Source organism: Haemaphysalis longicornis, unplaced genomic scaffold (genome assembly GCF_048455015.1).
Source record: "Haemaphysalis longicornis isolate Haplotype H1 unplaced genomic scaffold, Haemaphysalis longicornis Haplotype H1 scaffold_1, whole genome shotgun sequence".
Classification (NCBI taxonomy): Eukaryota; Metazoa; Arthropoda; class Arachnida; order Ixodida; family Ixodidae; genus Haemaphysalis; species Haemaphysalis longicornis.
In genome coordinates, this window is record NW_027526203.1 from 414,319,710 (window position 1) to 414,339,325 (window position 19,616).

Below are 19,616 nucleotides of genomic sequence, written 5' to 3' on the forward strand. Positions count from 1 at the left end.
TCAGCTTAGCCCTGGGTCTGGGCGGCCTGACTCGCCCGGTATACCAGATGTTGGTGATCGCGGTTGGAGCCGGTCTTCCGACCCTCCCACTGCTCAAATGGAGGTGGGATGGCGGCACTGCCACACAATGGGGCAGAAAGTGCGTGGCTCTCGGCAGAATTTAAAGTTGTAGATGTCGATAACGTCGGGTGTATGAAAAGTGCTAAGAACGATGTGGATATGTGCTTGCCTGGAACTGTCGGTGTATAGATGACCATGTCTTCGCAAGGTATCTCCAGACGTGGAGGCGGAAAGGTTATTCGTCCCAAGCGGTAATGGGCCAGGATGTCTGTGTATCTTATGGGGATAATTTCCCGTGTCGGGTTCATGGCTGCAATGCCAGAAGGAGACGCCCTGTGTGCGTGAGCTCGGGCTGCGGCAGGAGACGCCTCATTCCCTTTCAGGAATGAATGAACTGGTGTCCATATGATGAGAATGTCCGGTAGATGAGGTTGGGTAGATATATAATATGTTTGCAGCTGTTGGTGAAATGCGTCCAATTTGGAAGTTTCCACGCGCAGTCTGGGAGTTCGATATGACGGTGACATATGTTCTTTGCCCGCGGTGGTTGCAAGGGCAATGGCTGCTAAAATAGGAATTTCGAAATGGTGCCAACCCTAAACGCGGGATTCACTTAATTCCAGAAAAGGCAAGGGGATAGAGAAGCTTCGTGTATGTCTATTACTTCCCGTATGTCTTCATAGTTTTCTTGACTCGTGGCGTTCTACACGCCTGCAAGCACGCACACATAATGAACTTAACAGTTGCAAAACAAGTACGTAAAACATGGCCGCAAATTTTAGCTCTCACCAATCAACCAGGTAATAATTCATGCAACTGTCTCGTGATTTTCTTTATATACTTATAAAATTCTCAAAGTGCAGATAGATTTGTCTCCTGCGTACCCTTTCGCCTCCATCTTGGACTCGTGGGGGGGATTGATGGTACCATTGATACAAAACCCCGGAAGCAGCTGGTATAAATGCCGCTGCGATTAAAACTATGCATGACAGTATTTATTTAAAGAGAGGCTTGTCAAACGCACTGGCGTCTAAGCAAACAGATGTTTAATTTAAAAAAAAACACGATAGACTATTCCGAGCGATCCTGGGTGGCGGGCGAATGGATGCACAAAGGATTGCTTTCTGAATTGTAAGCGTTCTTACGGCAATCGAATGTCTTCGTTACCGGTTTAATAGTGGTCGTATAAAGAAGCGTGGCGACGAGAGGGCGTATCGCGTAAGTTCATCAGCTCGTAGCCTGCGGGCCACAGCGCGTCGGTCGGTTGAGTGCCGCTACCATGGCATGCCCGAGCATGGCCGGGCGACGAAGACGACGACGGTCTGGAGGAGGGGCCAGGAAGGGTCGGCCGTCCCGGAGCGCTAGGGCCCTGCGAGAGCGGGCCGCAGCGGCCGCCGGCCGCCACCATGCCGTACACCAACGAGCAGCTCATCCTCTTCTACTACCCCAACACCATTGGCTCGAGAAAGGCAAGGGCACCTGCCTCTGGCCGGCTCCCGCTTTCCCTTATCATTTTGTAGAGTCGCCACAAACGTTACAGAGCCGATTTTCAGAAGGAGCCCTCCGTTCGAGGAGCACTGTAAATATTATACTTAGTTTCTGTGGAGCCTACGTGGTCATTATCGTACAATTTAAATAAGGGAGAAGATAACATCGATTTTTAGGGTTCCTCCTATAAATTAAGTGTTTAATCACCGCTTGTGTTGATTCCAATACGAACCGCCTAAGGGAGGTTGGAACTCGATAGTAGCTATAAAAAACGACCGGAAGCAGAGTTCGTAATTGTAATTTATGAACTATAGAATTGAATTCGTTGCTTGCGTTCAGGAAGCGCGCACATGTTTAGGTATCATCGAAAGCAGAATAAACACAAGATAACTTATATAACAGTGTGGCTGCACTCCTCCCTTGGAAGTCCCAGGCACAATATGATGCCTGCCCCATATGGCCGTTCTTAACAAGAACGTTGTTCACTGTTAGTAACAGGTGTTTCTCAGTGATTTGGCTGACCGCAGGCAATATAGAAATAGGTCTATAGTTCTCTACTGTCCTATGACAACCTCTTTTATGTAGTGGCTTCACTATACGTTTTTTTTAAATCATCAGGAATAAATAAAATGTTCAATTTGACTACTCACCATGAAAACCAGCACAGATTTAAGCGCGCTAAAATTTTGTTGAAGGTCACGTATATCGATGCCGTCCATGCCACGTGTTTTCTCGGGTTGTAAGCCGAGTAAAACGATACGTAAATAACCTCTATTCCCAAAAACGCTATTAAATACTGTCCGAGAATCATGAACAGGAAAAGACTGAGAACGTCAGCCTCAGAAATTAACGCGTTAATTTTTTCTACAGCTGAACATTTGTTACCAAACTATTTTTTAAATAACTCTTGCGTTGGCTGATAAGTGTTGCCCCCCTCCCCCCCCCCCAAAAAAAAAAATAGCCAGCGTTTTCTTTCTACGGGAACATTTGTTTTCGAGGAAAATTAGGCTTTACGGTGGCTTCCCTAATAGAACATTACACAATGACTACAATAGACTCGTCCGGCCGCATGCAGCATTGCCGCATTGCGAAGAGATTAAATTTTAAGGCCTACGTTATTCGGAGAGTGCCTACAGCGCGAGCAAACAGAGTTTGTTTCATTAACGACCTTATTTTTTTATGCCTACCAGGGGAAGTCGGGTTTCGTTTTCTTTAGTTAGTTTTCTGAGCCACCTTTTCCAGAGAGTGAATTGCCTACACAAGGCGAGTACAAACATTATACTGCCGTTAAGGCAAGCTAAATAATGTTGAGACAATGATTGTTAAGTGCAATCGAGAGAAAGCTGGAAAGAAACAGAAAACGGTGCCAGGCTATCAGGCAACTTGCATTTCACAAATGATGAAGCTGTCTCGCGAGTAGGACTTTTACACTCAAATGATCAAACCACTTGCGATGTCACCGTTTTGTTTCCAAGGCATTCTAGTGAGTCCGCCCTAAGTCATTGCTTTGAAAGGGCAAAAAGACGAGACATACTGTATGTACACACGCATGACAAGCGCTGACTGACGACTGAGTATTTCATTTCATAGGAAAAAGAAAACAAATAATATATGGTACCGAGATAAAGCTCCCTACGGTTATGAAGCCGTCGGTCGAACGTTGTATAACTTGTTTTAGGATGACTGTTCTGGAACACGAGTGAAAGCCGTTTTATGGAACGATACTCCCCTGCAAACCATTATGCGGCGCGCGAGAACTCCCAAAACGTAGACAGCGCCCCTGCTAACTAATCACACGCAATTTGTGAAACCTAGAAAAGCTATATGCGCGTGTTCTTAGCGGGCAAACATGGCATATTTTATCATTAAGACAGTCTTTACTTTTTTTTTTTCGAAGTTCGAGACAACCATGCTTCGCCGCAAAGGTTTCCCGCGAAAATCTCTATGCAACATTTTGTCCGTTGACCAAAGTCGCCAAGCTTACCCCAACGACATAGAATCTGGGTCCATATCAAATATGCTGCGGTGTTTTACAGGTACTGAAATGGTTGGATTTGTGAAAGGAAAAACAAGAAATGGGGGTCGAGCCTCTCCGCCCCCGTTGCGCAAAACTGTTCCCAACAAATATCACATTTATAGTCACTATTCGTAGGAACTTCAAGGAGTGAGCACCGTTTATTCACTCCGGCGTCTGCACGCAAATCCTGCTTACAGGCTGAGTTGAGGTATACGGACGCATTTTATACAAGATTCGTCAGTTTTGGCCTAGCGAAAACACGGGCCTGTTGCAAACCGTTTCACAGAACGAGTTGGAAAACATTTGCGCACGCAGATGCTACTGGTCCTGTACACGCGGGGGGTGAGCTTCATGCCCCGAATCATGGACGTTCAGCACGGCGAGCAGATGGAGCCCTGGTTTCTGGACATGAGCCCCCTGGGAGAGCTGCCAGTGCTCAAGCATGGCGACACCGTCTTCACGGAAGTTGACCAGATGATGCTCTACATTGACCAGATATGCCCCTCCCCAGGTAACCCGCTGGCCTCTCCAGATCCCCGCTCCTATACCACGTACCGTCGCACGCACACTGCTGCTTCACTGATGCATTCAGCGGCTAGGCGGCTCTGCGGAGTGGATAAATGCTCGTTGTCCTCCCTCCGAACTGAATGCATGCGATATAGACCCTGTCAGAACGGCGCAGGGCCCAACCTCGGGCCTTCTCTCCAGAGCGAGGGCAAGCGTGGTCTCACTACTGCAGATGCCCTTCCGCAGAAAAAAAAAAAAAAAAAAGTCGAAGGCGAAGGCAAAGCATTTGCTTACGTGGCGTAAGCGGTGGAGAGGCAAACGCGTCGGTAAACGTACGGCCAGCTTCTTGTCTTTTACGGAACTTACTGTGCTAATACAAAACCTTCGAAACTTTTAATTCGTGCCATTTTTTGGCTAGTAACCTTGGGTTTTGGGGGGTCCGAGCCAAACTTTTGTCAACACTTAAAAGAAATCGGCGCGGGTGGGCTTCACCACAATGCCCCAGAACGACCAGTGATGTGAATTTGGCGAATAAACGAGGCGAAGCATACGATTAAAGTACAATAAAAAACAGAAATAGCGCCTTGCGCCGTTGTGCCAGCGCAGAATCTATTTTTTACGTTAATCGCATGCTGGGTCTCGTCATTGGCCCAATTCGCATATTTGGTCACGGTGACGGGGAATGAATGAATGAACTTATTGACAAGGAAAAGGAAAGGAAAGACCACCAGCAGGAGTAAATTGTCACACCTAGGGGTGGACACCGGAACGCCTGCTGGTGTGGGAGTTGGGGCAGATATTCATAGAGAGGAGAGACAGAGGATAGCAGTGACATATTTACAGAAGACAGCGGAGAGAGGAGCACACTCACACACGCAAACGCAACGTCCGGTCCATAAGAGGGGAAAAAAAAAGAAAGTAAAAGTCTAGACACACAGTCACTGGGTCCACAGTCACAGGGAGTGTAGCGCCAGGCGGAGCCCAGAGGCGTCCAGGTATCCGCCCAGCGCCCCATGGACGCTGTCCCTCTCCCTGGTGTTGCCCGGTGGCCATAGGAGTATGGTGGCTCCATAATAGGAGCTCGTCTAGCAGCCGAGCCCTTCCCCCCAGGGCTGCCAGCAGTTCTGGGGCATTCCGGTGAAGCTCACCCGTGGCGATTTCTTCGAGTGCGCTGTTCGCTTGCAGTGGTTTGTCCTGATGCGAAAAACGATTAGCCCCACCTGCTTGCTATCCATAATGTCGAGCCTGAAGATGAAGCATACTTAGGCAAAACATTTTTTAACTAGTACCACGGGTCACAACGGTCGTAGATATCAACACTGCTTAGCGCAGAGGTAGTCTTGGGCAAATTTAAGATAAAACACAAGGTACGTAAACGAAAGTTAGAGTTCTTTTAATACAAAACTGACGTCAGGTTGGTTTTTTTAGGAAAACAAGTTAAAAACCGGGTTAAACAAGGGCGTCGAACACAGACGAGATAAAACAACAAAAACAAAATATATAAAAAAGACTCTGCCTTGCACTGTCGCGAGCGGCGTAAGAAAAAAACGCTGTCTGAGTCAAAAGCGGCGTCGCAGAGAGGAGAGATAAAAGTGGAACAAAAACAATATTTTCACGAAGAAGATATTGTTACAACAATATTTTCACGGAATAATAACGAATAAGATTCTGCCTCACGATTTTGTAACCAAGTGACACCAAACACAATAAACACAAAACATGGAACTGCGTTCGGCTCGTTTAAACCACGCAGATTCGGCCAACGCGGTGGCGTACGCAGGATATCGGTTCGACGAAAAGCAAGAACTCCAGTGCTTTCGCGATTTAGGCGCAAGGAAAAGATCCCCAGGTGGTAAAAAAAAATTAATCCGGAGCCCTCCACTACGGCGCACCTCATTGCCTGTGAAGTGTCGGCGCATTAAACCCCACAATCAATCAAATCAGGATTTCGGTACGCCCCCCCCCCCCCCCCTCCTCCCCCGTACCGAACCCACAAAAAAACTAGAAAAATAACAATAAACAAAAATGTAGAAGCATGAAATTTAAAAAAAGTATATCGTGATCAAGACACTTCTCAGGGCATAGTAGCCGCCCTCTACAAAACCCTCCGGTTGTTCTCTTTGTCTTTGTGTTTAGGCAGTGGCATTGAAATTGCCTAATCGTGATGGAACCAAACGGCGAAGTCGCGTAGCCTCAACGCGCATTGCTTGTAACGGAAGATGGATGACAGGCAATCTTGAGTTGATGACATACAGAGTAAATATCATCATAAATTCCACTTGCTGAACAGATTTATAGTGCCTAGTATATTCTAGGCACTATAACAGATTCTATACGCTGCAAAGGATAGCACTTTGAAGGCGAGTCCGTACTGGGTCGTAATACCGAAGTGGAAAAATATCTAAACAATGCGGCAGTGAACAATCGCGGTACTAGACAGCGCCGAAACATCACTAGTTTTGCATTGCACATTAACGAATAATTAGCACAAACACGAATAACAGCTTCGCTGAAACACCGGTTCACCCACGGCGAGATATCTACATGACTCTTTTTTTTATTATTACGGCATGGCATCTTTTTTGCCACGACCCGACGTACTCGTTATAAAATAAAGCAACCATTACACGCAATTCCATCAGAGGTTGAGGAAAGTTGCTCTAGTGAAAAATGGTCATAAATATTTCCGCCTCATTTAGGTGTTTGCGAGTCGGAGTCCAAGGCAAAACTTCATTGGAGCGAAGCATGCAAAACAGCTTGTAAGAGAGAGGGTCTCGACAGGAAAGAGTGAAGGAGGAACATAAAGCCGGCAAAGATTGGTTGATTGTAGGGTTTAACGCGCCGAAGCAACGCAGGCGATGAGGCGCGCCGTAGTGGAGGGCTCCCGATTAATTTTGACCACCTGGGGACCCTTAACGTGCGCCGAAATCACGAACGAAAGTGTTTTATTTCGGTATGCACAAATATTTGACTGACGTCATATCCGTCACGAAAATGACGCTAGGACAACAAAGCAAGCGGTCTGCAAAGGGTGCACCCCTGCACACAGGGTCTTCTTGCGGGGAAGCAACCGCTAGTACTAAAGAGTACGTTATGCTTAGGGATGTTCGTTTTAGGGTTTTATATTTTAACACGAAAGTGGTTTATGCCGGGATGCACCAAGATTTCACTGGCGTCATATCGGTCACGGAAATGACGACAGTACACCTTTGCCGAAGCGACCCGTGAGCAGGACGTCGCTCGCCAAGCACACCCACTAGACAGCCGCCGACCCGCAAATCATGCTAAGCTGCAGATTTCGCTGCCCATTTCACTTCGTGTTTTACCGATTCCTATATGACACAGAAATCAAACACAGTTTTTTTTTCTTGTTTTTCGCCTCCATCAGAAAAGGGGCCGCCGCGGCCGAGAATCGAACCCGCGACCTCGTGCTCAGCAGCACAACGCCTCAGCCACTGAGCCACCGCGGCGGTTAAAGCCGGCAAAGACCAAAGCGTGCCAGCGGCGTAGATGGCTCTAACACGAGACGTGGCGTCGCTGCGTCTCGTAAATCTGAGGAAATTCAGATTTAACGCCTTGAAGCCACACATCAGCTTTACACGCGCCGCGGAAACCTGCAGGCTACACGGGTTTCATTAGTGCACCGAAAGGTTGCGCACAGAGACACTTTCGAAGTTCCCCATCCATCAAAATAAAGCCCCTTCAGCGGGGAATCGAACCCTCGCGCGCAAGCGGGCGAGGTCATAGGTTCAACTTGTACGATATATATTAAAGCGAAATCTTTCTTTGTGGGACCGAAGGCGTCCGGTAAAAAAACGAAAAGCTCTGAGAATATCTCTGGATAAGTGCGTGAAACCGGGCTTCCATTGTGTCAAAACGGTCACTTGAAAATCGCGAAATAGGGACGGTTCTAGATAAGACAGCACACGCATCGATCATGGGGAAGGAGTACAATAGTTTACCTCCATCTCATTAACCACGTTTCGTGTATACCTTTAGATCTTTCGTAGATGCACTTACTGAGTGCGCGAAAATTCTTCGCATGGGTTCTTTCTTCATTTGCGATTTGGCTCTTTGAAGGTTTGACGATCTACGGGACGCACTTCTAGCTTTAGCTCTTCTCTCAACTTTCTTTAGGAAGGGATGGCAAATTTTTTTTTTCATCGCGGCTGTGGAACAACGAAGACAAAAATCGGTTTTGTATCAGCTGGCTGTATGCTATAATTAATAGAAAAAAGCGTGAATAAGGGCAAAGGCAACCAGTGTCGAACCCAACAGACCCCATCAAGAAAATGGCCCCCGAGAAAGCCAGGCTTCTCTTGAGGGAGGTGGGGGGGCGCTGTTCAAGCGGAATAGGAATTTGTATCCGGGCGTGCTAGCATATTCCGCAAACACGTGTCTGAATATGCAGCTGAACACTAGCCAGCTCTAAAGACTGTGATAGGCCATATGAACACCCACGTTCCAAATGACGAAAATAATGCGATTCGTCCCGTTTATTGCTCCCCCAACTGTCCCACCCCTCCTACTCTTTATTGTGCGCGACCACAGCCTGGAGGCCAGGCTCTGCCCCGGCAGAGCTGCCCTTTATGTCCAGGCGACCAAAAGAAAAACTTGCGGCGGCGAGTTGAAACATTGCACGTTTTTGAAGCGAAGCTTTATAAGGCTGGGCGAAAGAAAAAATCCTGCGGTCCTGCGTGCGCAGAAAACTCCTCCGTCGAAACCCGATAAGCATGCGTGAAAAAAACCACGTTGGAAAGGAGTAAGGGTGTGGCTAGGTTACCCTCGTTCGCTACAGAACGCGCGCAGCGAGCTACGGCGGGCAGGGGCGGCGACCGGGCGGGACGAGGAGCGTCAACGTGGGTGCGTACGGATGGGGGGCACGCGTCATACGTGCTTTTGAGGAGCAGGCAGCTTACAATCATCGACGTCGCGAGCAAGAACGGGAACGAAAGGAATACCACAACCACGCGACCTGTTAAATATAATTAAGATTTCTATATCTCACTGATGGTGTGTGCCGCGTCGAAAACGCACTGCAGGAAGGCAAAATTTCTCTGTCTATGATGATGACCGTGGGTGAAGTGAAAGAAAAAACGCTTCCCGCAATCGAACCTGGGCCCCTTCCATTGTGAAGCTGACGTCTATCCGATTGCGCCATACCGAAACGGTCGAAGCAGCTTGAATTTGGAGAGGGGAGTATGGGCGTGTCAAATTGGACAGAAAAATCATTCACACCACCTTCTTAACGACGACGATGGTCGAACGCGAAGCTTTTTATTCGTGCGAAATCAAATGGCGAAGGATCAACGTCAAAGCCCCTGCGATCAAAATTTCGAACCGTCGGCGAGTCAAAAGTCCAGGAATCTATCAAGAAAAAGCTTCGCGTTCAACCATCGCCATCGTTAGACGGAGGGGTGCACCATTTTACGAAAAAGACTTTAATGAACCACAAGGAGCAACCCCAGTGGTTCTCAAACGTGGGTCCGCGGAACCCAGGGCCCGAGGTCCGCGAAACCCTCCTCAAAACTCTTCCCCCATCCACCCCCCCCCCCCTCCCACCATTATTTTCTCCCTTATGCCAAACCTTGCTGGTAATTCAAATAGGTGGCTTCGCGACATAACTTTTACGTTAAATTTCTTCCATTTCTCCGCGTAGAACATGCTTTAAAGTTGAATTTTTGCCCAACACGCCAGCTATGCGGAAAAGCCACACACATGTGTGACTATGATGTGCATCAGCGCAGAAGTCAGACACAAAGGCGGACATTGAATAAGATGGTGGGTCTTTTTTATCGCAACTGCAAAATATTGAACGTTATGACAGGGATCAATAGTTCATCGTGGGGACACCGTCGCTTTTGCAAGAGTGAAAAGGGTCCCCGGCCCACTCATTTGAGAACCACTGCACCAGAGTAAATGCCGTCCGGTGCCCACACGTTACAGCTATGCCGATTAACCCTGTACGGAGTGCAAGGGCACATTTTTTTTTTGTTCCAGATGGCGAGTACTTTACAACAAAACTGCCTTAGAATCTCGTGGCAAAAACTTCCGCGACTGAGTCCAACAGAAAACGCATTGTGGCAAAGCAAACTTTGTAAGCCAGCCTGCTAACAAACGCCAACAACGCCTGCCAATGAAAATCACGATGGAACCTAAATGTACCTGTCTGCTACGTGACCGCATAATAATGCAGATAAAGAGGCCACCTCAAAGTCACTACTTCAAGGATGCTGCATATCAAAAAATGTCCATCATGGCCGGCTGAAGAGGCTGATGTGAAACTACCACATCATTCTTATTACTCTTTTCAACATAAAGGAATGGCAGTTAGTGAAATGTAAAGCATAAACAATGCATACTCAAAGTGGGCACAAAACACTGTTGCACTGTATGGGAGCTCAAATTTCTGTGAAATAAGCGCCTCTAAAATTGGGTCAAACGAACTGTTTGTAACTCCGATCCGATGACCGATCATTCACTGCGGCTCTTCGATTTGCAGCCTCGTGCTCACTGCGGCTAGTTCACAGGTAGTCTGAGGATTCCCCATGCCACAGAAATATATGCGAGATACGAATGCCAGATTGCTTCGCAGGGAGTCTGCGGCAAGTTCGAGATAGATAATCGAAGAACCATCAACACATGTCGCTTCTTCCCACGTTTAGGTCAGGAAAGACTCACTATGTTAATTCAAATGTGTACAGAGCCTGCATACTGACGTCCAAGGTTTGCTCGACTCGTGGTATGATGTAGTGGTAGAGAAGGCAACAACGTTTGCTGTTTTATTTTTAAATTTTTTTTTACCCTGAAGGCAAAATCTCGCCTTTCAAGACAAGAGCCTTGTGTGATTCCCTGGGGTTGCGTGCCTTATAACAACATCCAACAGACCTGTTAGACACCCCCAGGCTTGTTAGAATCGTGAATTCACTCAGCTTAATTCTCATCAGGAAACAGCATGTATGGTATCGTACCAGGAAATGTTGAAATGACTATGGATATCACCAAGAGCTGCGAGGTGCTCCTGAAGCCGCGAAGAGGCACAGTGCACCAAGCACAACGTAGGAGAAAAGCGCCGCACATATAGCTATCTGCTGCTCTCTATAGGCTTTCTTTTCTTCCAGAACCACATTTCCCTTTTCCCTAGAAGCTGCGTGGCAGGACATCAGCAATGATAGCCTTGTGTGCCCAATTTTATTAGCTCAGAGCTGCCATCATAGGCGTGCCTTCCACTGTAAAACATGGAGCTGCCATCATAGGCGTGCCTTCCACTGTAAAACATGGGCACATCGCAAGATTGCACCTCATCTGCAACTTACGAAAAGAAATGAGAGCGGTTTTTCGCTGAATGTGGCGGTAGTGTGAGAGCTCTAGATCAGGTGCACACAATCGGCAGCAGCGATCACAGACAGCCAAGTAAGGCAGTTCGCCTGCCGAGTGGGAGAATGCCAATGCAGCCAGGAAAAGGAAGGCGAAAACGGAGGCGCACCTTCTGCTTAAGTTCTTTCTTCCAATTTTGGCCTTCTTTCGCTCAGGAGGCGAGCTGCTGTGCACACAGCCATCACTGCGGTGCATTTTGCAGCTGTGAAGATGCACCCTCCTCTTTCTTGCTAGCTTGGCATCCTTTCAATCATGAGGCTACAGAACCCTTCAGAGCCACAGCCTTTTTAAGACCGGCTCATCTAGTGCTCTCGCATTAAAAGTATTAGTTTTTGGACATGCAGAAAGTAGAAACATGTTTTCGTGTGGCTGAGATGATGTGACGTAGCCCTATTTTCTTAATGCTTTGGAAGCACAGCGCAGACGTATAGTCGTTTTCTGAGACACAATTTCATGTCAGAGCAACTTGGTAAGTGCGTGCGGGTGTGTCTGATAAAATATGCCTGTGCAATAGCGGCGCTGAACTTTCCCGCAATGACCAACCAGTGTAAAGGCTTTGTGCTCAATTAAATGTCCAGGTAAAGGAATGTAAACTACCGCTTTCTCGCCCTCTGCAGATCCGGTAGGAAAATTGTTCCCCGACAAAGGAACCGAGCTCGGCACCATGGTGGAAAACTTGGTGAGGGAGCTGGGAAAAATTAACATGCCGCTGATAGTGTACGGCGCCTTGTTTCACCCCGAAATGACCTCCTCGTCAGGTCAATCGGACGACGACCAAAAGAGAGCTGGTGAGTACACTGCAGGCAGTGTTCGCCACTTTCAGCATAGGCAGACCTTGCAGAAGTTTCGTGTACTCTTGTGTGTTTTAAGCTTGCTTTAGGTGCAGTGATGAACCCGCAGTAACTTAAGGGCACCAGGAGCTATGAGGTTCAGTATAGTCAAACAGCACACACACACTGCACAGGCCCTACGATCTGGTTACTAAATAACTCCAGGCCGTGTGCTGCTGAACCCGAAATAAGTAGCACTGCCTGCTGACCTCAGCTGTTACCATAGCACACACGCACGCGAAAATTATGATGACGAGAAACACATCAAAATTCTTTTAACCCAAAACTAAAATTACGGCTTTACTATTAGTGAAGTAGTTAGCGACTACTCTATACAGACATTGTACATTTGACATCATGTGCACCCTACTTAAAAAGGTGTCTGTACATGTGCTCATCCTAGTCTAAACTTATTCACGGTATGTACAGGCGATCCAAAAGTTACCGTATTTTCGCGCGTATAACCCGCACCAAAAATGGGAAAATTTCAGTGGCAAAGTATGCGTGCGGATTATACGCGGGGTTTTTAGTGCAGCTTCACGGCAATGCGCGTTGTGCCGGGAAGCTCCTACGCGGTAACACTGACTAAGCCTTCCATGGCAGCGATTGCGCAAAACATACAAGGGCAAGGAAAAACAAGCGCAAGCGCACTCTAACTGAATTTTATTAGTGAATTGTGACTTTCGCCTTGCAGTCGTCAGTGTATTCTACTTGCTAAATATACGCTTTTTCTGTCTACACAGTATGTAATGTGTTGCTTGAGCAGTAGCTTTGGTGCAGCCTTTCCTGTATCAAATGTGCGGGCAATACGCGAAGATTTTTTTTTTTCTTTTCCGGCGGGCTGAAAGTGGGGGTGCGGATTATACGCACGAAAATACGGTAAACGGAGCAAGCGAGCAATGGCCAAACTGGACAAAACTGAATGCCAGCACTATGTATCAGTAGGAGGTAAAAGCACTGCAGACAGCGAGAGTGCGTATAGGCACATCCGGCTGGCCCATCTCTCTCAGATGCTCGCCTTATCGTCAACTCGAGTAAAACAGGACTGCGGCCATCCATGCTTGCCTGGGGCAAGCACTTGTTTGCCATCCTAAATAAGACTCGGCCTTCAGCGGCTTTGCTTTGTCAGGAACACACCATTTTCAATCTGTGTGACTGAGGTGGCTTGTAATTTGTTTGGCAGAGACTTTGTTGTGCAATGTGGTATTACAATGAGAGATCAATTTGGCCAGTGCATCCGAAATTATGCTTAGCACAGGGAAACGAATGAAAAAATTGGCCGCGTATCTGCTCCTTTCGTTGCAAATGTCGTCAAAAGACGATAGTCTTCATCGACTTTTGCCAAGTAAATGCCTCCCTTCGCTTTTCCGCTCACCTCTCATGTTGTTCCGCTTGCGTCGCGCTCCTTCCAAGGTAAAGACGCCACAGGTTTGCATAAATCATTTTAAATTTCCCGCGTTCCACTGCTCCAAACCGGGTGTCTCGATGCCAACGCTGTCGTACGGCGAAGACGCGCGTGAATCGAGGCGGCCTACTTCAACGTTTATAGAACCGCGTTTCCCTACTCCACGTGCGTTGCAAGCAGAACGTGGAACCTATCTAGTGGAACTTTGCGTAACTGTTGCCGGTTGATTTCTTAAAATGGCGCCAGAAGCTATAGTGGCGCGGGCGACAGCAGGCGACGGCGGAGTGAATTCTTTTTCTGCAGTTGATGAAGTATTTAATTTCGCAAAAGTCAAGCATGTTTGAATTTTTATAAAGGAACACTGCAAATATCACTTCTGTATTGATTTGTTGTCTTATATTTGCGTAATGTCTTGTTCTTTTTCAACAATGTTGACAAGTATGAACATTACACCGGACTTAGACGGGTAGATTTAGCTGTGACTATATTATTGCGCAGGCATTCTTTTACTTTGGCCGGGTGGCTGAATCGAGTCACAGACAGACAGACGGACAGACAGATGTATGCGATGTGGTCATACCTGTACCAATGTATATATATAGAGTTTTATACTGTGCAGGCCCAGAACAAGATGTTCTAAAAAGCGTTTTGCGAATGGAAGTATCACCAGGAGCGAAGTCTTTCTTCTTTAAACTACACACGGGCACGCTTTCAGTTGCAACATGGATGGAGGGTAAGGGGATTTCGATGCCATGGGGAACTGACTGCTCTATTTGCAAACAACCGGAAACGGTGGAGCATGTCTTTCTCCATTGTTGGGCAGCAGTGTTTTTATGGGATGTCCTCCAAAGGACACTGCGAAAGGACTTTCCACTGAACCCCAGTGGAATACGGTTTTTATGTATAGAGAGAGAGGATGGGGTGCCGTACGATCTCGTCATGTTGTTGGGCCTGCACAGTATTTGGCGGTCGCGCATGGCATGGCTCAATTGCGATGTAGACGCGCGGCCGACGCGACAATATTTCCGCGAAACTGTTTCCAAGTTCATTGAAATTCAGAGAGCGAAGTTTTCTGTTCCTGAGTGGTTGCCAAGGGTGGAACCCCTCGCCATGCTTAGGGAATTTTAAATGACAACGCCAGTCCAGCATGGCATGGCGGCCTTTTTGTAGACCGTGTGTTTTCTGTAGTACCTTTATGTTGTGTTGCACTGTCGAAGACCGGCAATAAAGAAAAAAAAGACATCAAAATTTCTGGGTTTAAGTAGCCCAAGAAAGACTATAGTCTTTAAAAAAAAATTGCATGAGGTATTGCGATTGCCATTCCCATACAAAATACGGGCGCTCAACAGCACTAAGCAAGTGAGCCGATTAAAAATGGTTACTTTTCACAAATTCGTTTTATTCCAAAGGGGAAACAAACTTAAATTAGTCTAGAAAAGAAGGGTGTGCCTCCATCAGAAGTACATGACCGGTTGTATTTTTCAAACATGCAGGCAGAAATAAATCACAGGTGGCAACAGCCTGACTGACTGATTGATTGATTGATTGATTGATTGTAGGGCTTAACGCGCCGATGCAACGCCGGCAATGAGGCGCGCTGTAGTGGAGGGCTCTGCATAAATTGACCACCGGGGGATCTTTAACGTGCGTTGAAATCTCGTACACACGGCCGTTTCTGCTTTTCGCCTCCATCAAAAACGCGGCCGCCACGGACGGGGATCGAACCCGCGTCCTCGTGCTCCGCAGCACAACGCCTTAATCACTGAGCCACCGCGGCAGGTAGGTGGCAACAAATAAAACAAAGAATTGCAATTAAGTCATTCTAGAAAATAATCCCTTTTTATACCGCAACAGTTCAATAACTGGTGAAGTCCCTACCCATGTCATTTACAGCAGCAATGCACTGGTCATTCACGGGGACTGTCCCATTATCCTTTTACTGCTTAGGGCGCCTGAACATGGGCTATGATTAACACGATATATACGGCTTTCAGGATTCTCTTGAACATTTTAATTATATTCATGTCACTGTCCTTGGGCATCCACTTAAATAGCCGCACAACCTGTTCTTTCAGCAAGGCTTTCCCTACCCGTGCACAGTGAACGGGGCTATGGTCTTGCGGCAGAGATAAAACATCTAAGATCATTTATTTTTTTCTGTCGTGGAATAAAGCCAATGTGTGGGGAAGTAGCTCGTCCGCAATCGACTCACTCGTTTAGTTCCGTTGAGAACGTGTTTGTATGCTAAAAGCAATGCTGTGAATACACTTTTTTTTTTTTTCATGCATTCCCTTGACCCAACCATGGTTTTGGCCCCGCTTGCCACATTGATTTACGAGAAATTAAACCCCCCAGAACCACAGCAATCATGCAGATTAAAAGTGGCGGCATTCCTGATGAAGCAGAACGTGCACGATAGTGACACTAGCGCACGCCATCAAAGACCGAAGTTTTCTTCACGATGAGGACAAACAAATGCTTGCGCAACGCGATAAAGTGCCTTTGACAAGCAGTGATTACAGCAGCGCGATTTCGCTCGGGATGGCGATAAGACGAGAGTCAAGACATCGAGATGGGTCAGCCAGATGTGCCAGCGCACTCCCGCTATCTCAGGTGCATCCACTCGATATATTGTAGGGTTTAACGCGCCGACGCAGCGCAGGCGATGAGACGCGCCGTAGTCGAGGGCTCCGGATTAATTTTGACCACCTGGGGATCTTTACTGTGCGCCGAAATCTCGTACACACGGGCGTTTTTGCTTTTCGCCTCCATCAAAAAAGCGGCCACCGCGGCCGGGAATCGAACCCGCAACCTCATCCTCAGCAGCGCAACGCCTTAGCCACTGAGCCACCGCGGCGGGTCAGGTGCACCTACTCATATAGTTCACGCTGGTGTGCTGTATTGCCCAGTGTCCCCACCGCTCGCGTGCTCCGTTTAACTTTTGGATTGCCTGTACATAACCAAAGGGCTAATTCATTGCTTAAAAATTCCACAAACCAGTTTCTCTCCCACTTTGACATTAAATTGTACAGCCACAATTGAATAAATGTGTGTTCTACAAACTAATTGCACCAAATGCACACAACTTCAACATGGTTTTACCCCAAATTTGGGGTTTCACGCACCAAAGCAACTTGACTGTATGGGGTGCCATAGCGGAAAATTGCACATTAATCCAGACTACCTGGGGATGTGTGGCAAAATCTCTACATACGGGAATTTTGGTTTTTCTCATACGTTATATAAGCAGCTGCAGCATCTGGAGATAAAACCCACGACTTCAGGATGCATGGACGTACTCCACCCAGCCTTTCGATTGTTATGGTATTCGTTTTCTTTTTCTAAAGCACCACAAAATGACTGATCATTGTGGCAAAGGCAGACATTCAAGCTGTGTAAGTTTAACTAGTGCAACATATGAGTGATAGAAAGATATCAGTAGCCACTACTGGATTACAGACAGTCAGTAAACTCGCCCTCCTACCCCCCCCCCCCCCCCCCCCCTTCTCCCCCAAAACCCGGAAATTTCGCAGGACAGCGTGGCTGGGTCAGAAATCATAACTATCAGTAGCCACTACTGGATTATTGACAGTCAGTGAACGACAGAGTCAGTGAACTCGCCCTCCTACCCCTCCTAAAACCCGGAAAATTCGCTGGACAGTATGGCTGGGCCGGAAATCATAACTATCAGTAGCCACTACTGGATTATAGACAGAGTCGGTGAACTCTTACCCCCCCCCCCCCCCCCCCCCCCCGCCCCCCTAAAACCCGGAACTTTCGCAGGACAGTATGGCTGGGTCAGAAATTATATCAGTAGCCACTACTGGATTATAGACAGTCAGTGAACTCGCCCCCTTAAAAACCGTAAATTTCGCAGAACAGTATAGCTAGGTCAGAAATCATAACTATCAGTAGTCACTGCTGGATTATAGACAGAGTCAGCGAAGTCGCCCTTCTCCCCACCTAAAACACGGAAATTTCGCAGGACAGTATGGCCGGATCAGAAATCTAAAATATAATTAATCTCACAACTAATTTATTGCCAAAAGCAGATGCTAAATCAATATATCCAAAGGTGACCTCACAAATGTGGTTAGAGAGAATTTAGAGACGTTAATAAAATATATAATGTGTTAATGATATAGAGACATTAAAAATAAAAATTCCGGCTTTACGCAGCTCTGGTAAAGCAGGGCAAGGCGCAGATCATCGAGCTGATGGAGCGCAACCCGGACTACGTGAGCTCATACGTGGAAAAGCAGCGCGCGTACGACAACTTCCTGGGCCTGGCCCAGTCCGAGGGCGCAGTGAGCAAGGAGCTTGATGACCTTGAGAAGACCCTTGACGCCATGGAAGACTTGCTCAACACCAGGAAGATCGCCGGAAATACCACGCCTGGTGCGTCGGCCATCACGGCTTTAGTACAGTGTTGTCAATCTTTTTTTTTCTTTCGAAAATCTCCAAACCAAAGTGAGGAAATCCGTACTTATTGCACACATCTTTTTTTTTTTTTGCCATATGTTTGTCCCGAGGCATAAAATTTCAATACACAGACTTAAAAGGAATTCCCACTGTACAGTCGACCTTTTCTTCTTTTTTTGTCAGAATGCTGCCATTCTTGAGAGTTGTCTGCCATGCTGTTTTGTCGCCGGGATTGTGCGAGACCGTTGCCAATGCTGGCATTCATCAACAAATATGCTTTGCATAAAACCAATTGTATGTGGAATGGTCTGTAACCTGCACTATAATGGATACATTAGAAAAAATATGTTTCGACCTCTAATACGACTATCACTGCTCCAGGTGCCACGTACTCCTTATAATTAGTTTATAGTGGAGCTATAGATGTTTGCTAATTGTCATCCGCTGTTAATACATGCACGGGTATCTTTGGGAGGAACTTTCGAGACAATTGTAACTCATGTTCTACAACAACCATTCCAAAACAAACTCTATACGTTTGGCTGCTGAGATGACTCAAACCATGGGTAGCTTTACCTCAGTTGATATGACAGATAACTTGTGGTGGAAGTTTTAATTAAAACAAACACACAAATAAATGAAGCCGCCACTACTAAAGCTGTTCCAGTAATGTCATCACATTTCATGGTAGTGCCGTGTAACAGATTTTAACAGAACCGTTTTTGTCAGCTCGGAAAAACCTATAGTACCACCAAGTTTCACTAAGCTAATTCCCTCAGAAGCTCACCACAAACTAGAAATGAGTGTGTGAAGTTTCTACCACTAGTTCGGTCTCGCATTCATCTGAACAGTGTGCAGCAGGCAGCAAGATCACTGAAATGAAATGACTTCGTATCTTAGCCATATATGTTGTATTTTATACAAGATATATGACTATATCTAGCCCCATACCTAGCCTGATATTAAAATAACAAAAAAAAAAACTTGCCCGAGAAGAATGGGAAGGCCCTGGGCATGGATAGAGGTAGCAGTACTACCGGTAGCAACAAAACCATTTAGGACGTGTGTATCTGCACAGGGGATCTGGCAATACATTCCCCATTCAGCTCACCGCACACAACTACGGGCAGTTTTTATGGCCTGTCCCAGCCTACCCGGCGATTTCTTTTCGGAGTGACAACAGGTTTATGTTGCTAGTCCATTGCAACAGCAATAGATAGAGCCTCAAGCTAAAGGGCTCACAAGCCTGTTCTCTCTTTTTCTTCTCCCTAGCAGATGCAGCACAGACCTGGATTTTTTCAATCTACGTGTCGGCGGCTGACATCTACCTCATGGTACTTCTGCACGCAATCTACAAGGCAGGCCTGTGGGAACGGTACTTTGAGAAGGCACAAAAGAAACACAAAAACATTCTGAGGTACTTCAAGAGGATGAAGCACGATCCCCTCATCAGCAAGGCACTCCCAGGGCTCATCAAGTAGAATGTCTATGGAAAATTCACTGACATCGT

The 19,616-nt window shown here is 46.9% G+C and overlaps 1 protein-coding gene across 1 annotated transcript; it reads left to right on the plus strand.

The window, feature by feature from the left end:
* Nucleotides 1–1,466: 1,466 nt before the first annotated feature.
* Gdap1 (ganglioside induced differentiation associated protein 1) lies at nt 1,467–19,587 on the plus strand. The gene is made up of 5 exons (XM_077687070.1): nt 1,467–1,541; nt 3,881–4,076; nt 12,067–12,237; nt 17,864–18,082; nt 19,382–19,587. Exons 1-5 carry the CDS (start codon nt 1,467–1,469, stop codon nt 19,585–19,587), a joined length of 867 nt encoding a protein of 288 aa, XP_077543196.1.
* The last annotated feature ends 29 nt before the right edge of the window (nt 19,588–19,616 follow it).